This window comes from Neopelma chrysocephalum, unplaced genomic scaffold (genome assembly GCF_003984885.1).
Source record: "Neopelma chrysocephalum unplaced genomic scaffold, ASM398488v2 Primary Assembly neopelma1_257, whole genome shotgun sequence".
In the NCBI taxonomy this organism is placed as follows: Eukaryota; Metazoa; Chordata; class Aves; order Passeriformes; family Pipridae; genus Neopelma; species Neopelma chrysocephalum.
In genome coordinates, this window is record NW_020897919.1 from 292,011 (window position 1) to 297,891 (window position 5,881).

General features: G+C 56.8%; 2 protein-coding genes across 2 annotated transcripts in view; both read left to right on the plus strand.

The window, feature by feature from the left end:
- Positions 1-5,464, plus strand: part of CFAP61 (cilia and flagella associated protein 61) — a 93,430-nt gene extending 87,966 nt beyond the window's left edge. The window contains exon 27 of the mRNA XM_027704154.1: positions 5,238-5,464. Within this exon, the coding sequence (XP_027559955.1) occupies positions 5,238-5,365 (128 nt within the window). The 3' untranslated portion in view covers positions 5,366-5,464. The remainder of the gene's footprint in view (positions 1-5,237) is intronic.
- Positions 16-1,672, plus strand: INSM1 (INSM transcriptional repressor 1; the record flags this gene model as incomplete). The annotated part of the gene is made up of 1 exon (XM_027704121.1): positions 16-1,672. A coding segment is annotated over one exon (909 nt), but the record flags the coding sequence as incomplete, so codon positions are not given.
- Positions 5,465-5,881: the final 417 nt, after the last annotated feature.

Below are 5,881 nucleotides of genomic sequence, written 5' to 3' on the forward strand. Positions count from 1 at the left end.
CCGGCCGCGCCGCCCGCCTCGGGCCGCCCGCCGCCCAACAAGCGCCCGCCGGGCGCGGCCGAGCCCGGGCGGCACAAGGCCCCGTCGGGCAAGAAGACGAAGGCGATCCGCAAGCTGACCTTCGAGGACGAGGTGACCACCTCGCCCGTGCTGGGGCTGCGCATCAAGGAGGGCCCGGTGGAGGCGCCGGCCAAGGCGCGGGGCGGCTGCGCCCGCCCGCTGGGCGAGTTCATCTGCCAGCTCTGCAAGGAGGAGTACGGGGACCCCTTCGCGCTGGCGCAGCACCGCTGCTCACGCATCGTCCGGGTGGAGTACCGCTGCCCCGAGTGCGACAAGGTCTTCTCCTGCCCCGCCAACCTCGCCTCCCACCGCCGCTGGCACAAGCCGCGTCCGCCCGCCGCCAAGGGTGGCCCCGAGGCGGGCCGGGCACCGGCCGCGGCCCCGGGCCCGGCGGAGGAGCCGCCGAAGGAGGCGAGCGGCGGCAGCGGCAGCGAGCGGGACACGCCGAGCCCTGGCGGAGCCTCGGAGGCGGGCTCCGAGGAGGGGCTCTTCGAGTGCCCCCGCTGCTCCAAGCGGTTCCGCCGGCAAGCCTACCTGCGCAAGCACCTGCTGGGGCACACCGCCCCGGCCCCCGCATCCGCACCGGCCCCAGCACCGGCCCCCGCGCCCGCCCCGGAGCCTGCTGCCGAGGAGCCGCCCGCCGCCGAGTGCCGCCTCTGCCCCGTCTGCGGGGAGACCTTCCCCAGCAAGAGCAGCCAGGAGCGGCACCTGCGCCTCCTCCACGCCGCCCAGGTCTTCCCCTGCAAGTACTGCCCGGCCACCTTCTACAGCTCGCCCGGCCTCACCCGGCACATCAACAAGTGCCACCCCTCGGAGAACCGGCAGGTCATCCTGCTCCAGGTGCCGCTGCGTCCCGCCTGCTGAGCCGCCCGTGCCTTCCCCGCCGGCCCCGCGCCGCTCCCCCGGGGCCGCCACACGATTAGCTTTAATACGGCTTGCGACCTGCTGGAATCTGGCTTTACACTTACCTTCCCGGGGTCTCTCTCTTCTTTTTTTTCTTTTTTTCTTTTTTTTTTCTTTTTTTAATTTTTTTTATTTTGTTCCTTCACTCCGGTTTTTATCGATGTGAACAGATCAAACTGCTCGAGAGAATCGAGCATTTCCTTTAGTGTAGCCACAAATGCCTTGACTCTGCTGTTGATGGTCTCCAGAAAATGCTGTAGAAACTGCCTTAACTGTGACATGCCAACTTTCTGTTTCTGTTTGTTTTGCCCTTACTAAGGTAGCTCATGAGTTGACTATCTGTATATGTTGGTTTGAGTAATTATGTTATTTATTCGTTATTTATTTATATTAATTATGAAGATTGATATTATTTGATTGCAGATATTCTAATGTGCTTTTTTTGTCTCCCCGCCTGCCATTTCACTGTGCGTTTTAGAAGATCTTTTTTTCTAAAGGGATCTGCTAAAAAGGTTTTAACTTTTATACCTAGAATAACACATGATCTTAACCATTTTATCCTGTGCAACCAACAGCTCTTACTTTTAGATGCAATCTCTTTTTCTACACACATTATTTTCTTAACTGTTAGCTATTTATAGAGTGCTTCGATAGAACTGTTTCAACTGTATAATTATTTACTATTCAAATAAAATATTTTCAAATTCAAGCGTGCCCCCACCCCTCCTGCTTCTCCCTGCCGGGCTGGCCCTGAGGGCTCGGGGGGCTGGGACCCAGCTCCGCAGTGCAGCTGGCAGGGAGCCTCCGTGGGCACCAGCCTGCTCCTCCTGCTCCTGCTCCGCACCGTTTGATGAGATTAATTAAAAAGGAATTACCGGGAGAAGGAGAGCAGGGTGCGGCGTGGCCGCCTCGGGAAGGCTGCCCTGCTGAGCAAGGGGTGCCCTGGCTGTGGGCTGGAGCCCCAGCCCTGCCCCTGTCACAGCTGGCACCGGGCACAGTCAGCCCTGTGCTCTGCTGCTGGGGACCTTCCCTGGAAGGTGTTGCAGGGAGAACTCGAGGAAGGGCAGCACTTATGAGTGGAGAACTTGGAGATATCCTTGCCTGGGAGGGCCGTGCTGTGTGCTTGGCACCGAGGTGTGGGGTTCAGGGGCTTGGTGGAGCAGCGGCATCCTGCTTTGGCTGTGAGCTGGGAAGCCTGGCACATGGAATGCCAGACGTCTGTGTGCCTCCTGGCAGGGCTGGAGTCTGCTCCTGCCTGGTCCCTCAGCCCTGCTGTGGGATTTCTGCAGCATCCTTCAACAAGCGTGTATATATATATAGGTAGCTCTTCAGGGCTTGTGTCTGTATGTGGGAATTGCAGGGTTTGGTCAGAAAGTAGTTCCATAAGTTTTTTAGTGAAAAGTGTTGTAGTATCTGTGTAAGTGGGGAAGGTGTGTGCTGGGGCTGTGACACCCCTCTCACAGGCAGCTGTTGCAGTGCACCTGTACGATCTCCCCCTTTGCCAGCAGGAGAAGCCATGGAGCCAACTCCATGGCATGTGGATCTGCTTGGCAGCCCCGAGCAAATCCCTGCTCCCAGACTGGTGTGTGAAGGGCTGAGCACTGCAGGGGCTCAGCGTGGGCCTTAGGGCTGCTCCGTCTCTGGGATGGCAACACCTTTGAGGCTTTGGCTCACGGGAAGAGGTTTCCAACCTGTTCCTGCCGTCTTCTCTCACCTAAAGGCTCCTGCCTGAGACTCGACTGATTCACTGTGGAAAAGGAGCTTCTTGTAGGGAAATTTCCCAGGAATTGTCTGGGTATTTTTTGATACAGCAAAGCTTGTAGAGAAAGAAAGTCTTTCTAGAGAATGATTTTTTTTTTCTTGTTCAGTCAGGCTAAAGAGCACCAGTGCAGGTACACTCCTGCTGTCTTGATTCCTAGGAATCCAACTTGGTTATGCCAGGGCTGACTTCAGGCCTCGGCAAAGCTGTGGTTTTAGCTGTAGATCGATATACTAGAAAAGACCGTGGCCCGGGAGACACAGGCAGCAAAACATGCCTGGCAAGAGGTGTGGTTTTGCTTTTCCTGGCTCCCTGGCCTCAGAAAGCCCCAGATCCTGGGCTGTCGCAGACGGTGTCGCAGCTGTCCGTGGGCCGGGCTCTCCACTCCCCAAGGGGACTTTGCCAACACACGTGGCCGTCCTCTCGGGCCACTGGACACTGTTTCTAGAGCGATGCCCAGTGCATCCTCACCCCAGAGCTCCATCCACACCATCACAGCGCTGCTCCTGATGAAATCCATGCTCGAAGCCTGTGGCACCAGCAGGCCACAAAACAACAGCTTCATACCGGTGTCCATTTCCTAATAGTCAAGTAATCCGTGTCTGTCCCCGTAGGAATCAGTTAAAATTTGTTGGGGCCAGAAGAATTTCCCAGGTTTGTAGAACTGTCTTGGTAGCCATTGGCACCAACAATATATTGTAGCTTCTGCTGAGGATTGCAGTGGAAAGCGTGATCAGTGGAGAGTCTGTGTTGGGGAGGTGTAAGGAGAGGTGACAGTGGAGTACTTTGGAAATGGCTCCGTTCACAGTCATCCTGTAAAAAGGGTGGAATTTGCTTTTGGCGTCACTGGGCTGCAGCAGCCTGGGCAGAGCTACTGAGCCTTTGTGTCTGCGGCCCTTCTCCCCTGCCTGCACCAGCCCTTCTCCCCTGCCTGCACTGCCGGGTCCTTGTGAGGGTGAGCACCGACTGCCGGGGGGGTTTTACAGGGAGCCATTGGCATCACCATTTTGCGTCTCTTGCCACCTGATATTGAAGGGCATCGCACCACCACGACAGGTCACAAAGCCACCTGCTCACACAAGCCCCCCTTGGGCAGTATTTTGGGGAAGGGTCTGTCCCTACCCCTCACCAGCTCCTCCCTTGTGCCGTCCCACTGCCCAGGCCCTCAGCACTGGACCTCTAGTGGGCTCAGCTCTGCCTCCTCCTCTGTGCCCATGAGACCCCTAAGCCCACCTGTAGCTCAGTGGCTACACTGGGAGCCCAGTGCCGTGGCAGGACCCGGAGCTTGCCCAGTGCTGCTCAGGGCAGCTCCTGGGAATGCAGGTGTGGCCTGGTGGGTGCCATGTCCTCGCCATCCGGCAGCACGGGCAGCCAGCGCTGTGCAAACAAAGCCTCCTGCTGTCAGCTAACAAATCAATTGCTGATGGCTCTCAGTGCCTCCAACAGGAACAGGTTTGGGCACCATGGAAAACACTGATGTGTTGTGGGGGAGGCAGCGAGGGCTTTGGACAGAGGGCTTTGCCCGGTGCACACACCACCGGAGCCTTCCTCCTCTCCGAGCACACCAGGAGCCGAATGCTGGTCTGGAATGGATTGTGAGCACACGGAAAGGAGCCAGGGAGGTTAATTACAGGAACCTGCAGGGTCCTGAGAAATGCAGCATGGACTCTGTCCCTGCCCCATGGGCATGGAGCTGGTGAGGAGCTGGGGTGAGCTGCCCCCACCTGCAGGGGAGGAGCCTCTGCAGCCTGCTTGTCCACTGTAGGTTTTTAGCAATTGTTGGTACTAACGCCACAGTCCCTCGCAGCCATCAGTGCAGTGGGGCATCCGTCAGCTGCCTTGCTGGAAGGACTCCCTGGGAAACATAGCTGGGCAAGACCCAAGGTTTTGAGGGGTCCTGCCCAGCACCTCCCTGTCTGTATCTTGGGTGGGCAGTTGGGAGGTGTCCAGGGGTTTGAGGCGAGCCCAGAAACAGGACTGGATGGGCTTTTGCCTTGGGCTTCAAACCTCTTCCTCACACAAACTGTTTAAAAACATGTGTCGCCGTTAATGAGCTGGGAAATGGCTCACGGAGTCACAGGTGTTTCTGCCCATTTGCTGCAGGGCATGTGGTGCCATCAGGTGCCACAGGGTGCTGTGGGGTGTTGGTGCTTTGGGCTGGATGGGACAGGAGCTTCCTGAGGTACCTGGGCAGCTCCCCTTGGGTGAAAGACTGGGGCATGTGGGTATGTCCTGCATATTGCATTTAAACACCTCAGATCCTTCCATGCAGATAAAAAGCCTCATCAGGGCTTTAAATGGTCTTAATTAAATTTAGTTCACAATCCACATAACAAAAGTCTGCCTCTGGCATCATTTGATACCTTAATCAGAGAGATGGACGTGCCAGGCTGTCCTGTGATACCCGGGCACCTGCAGGCTTGGTCCTTACAAACCGTTCCTGAATCCAAGTGCTGGGCTGCAGGGCCAGGGCACAGCTGGTGCTGCTCTGACTGTGCCCTTCTCCTCCCTGCAGGCAGCGAGGCACCGACGCTGGGCAGAGCTGGGCTGGGCAGAGCTGGGCTGGGCAGAGCTGGGCACGGTGGCATCGGCGGCGTGGGGAGCTGCAACCCCTCCTCGGAACACGGCCTCCCGACACGGTAACGGGGATGTTATTGCCAACAGCCAGGGCTGGTTAAATCCCCTGTTCCTCTTGGAAAAGAACAGCTCTTTTCAAGCACTAATAAAGCCCCCTTGCAGCTCTGAAGGTGAGGGTATGTACAGCCTGGCCCGTTCCCATGCCCTACCGAGGCTTGCCAGCCTTTTTTAGGGACGGGGAAGGTGACTGACAGGGAGGATTTAAAGCAGAGCAGAAGCTCTGTCGGTGCTGCAGTGGGTGCTGGGCCAGGGCCGGGGGAGAGAAGGGACATGACTTAGCTGCAGATCAGAACAGGTTCTGCTTCCTCAGGGTACGGGACCACGGTGTTGTTTTATTATCTCATTTTACAGTTTTTCTTACTATTGCCTGTATTGCAACACCAGTGCAAAGACAAATGTGAGGAAAATGCTGTACAGCTGGGGGGGCTGAGCTGGGAAGTTTTTGTTTAGTTATATGCACACAGAAGAAATTCAGAATCTATTACATACAATACATTATATTTTACATTTGCCCCATCCATG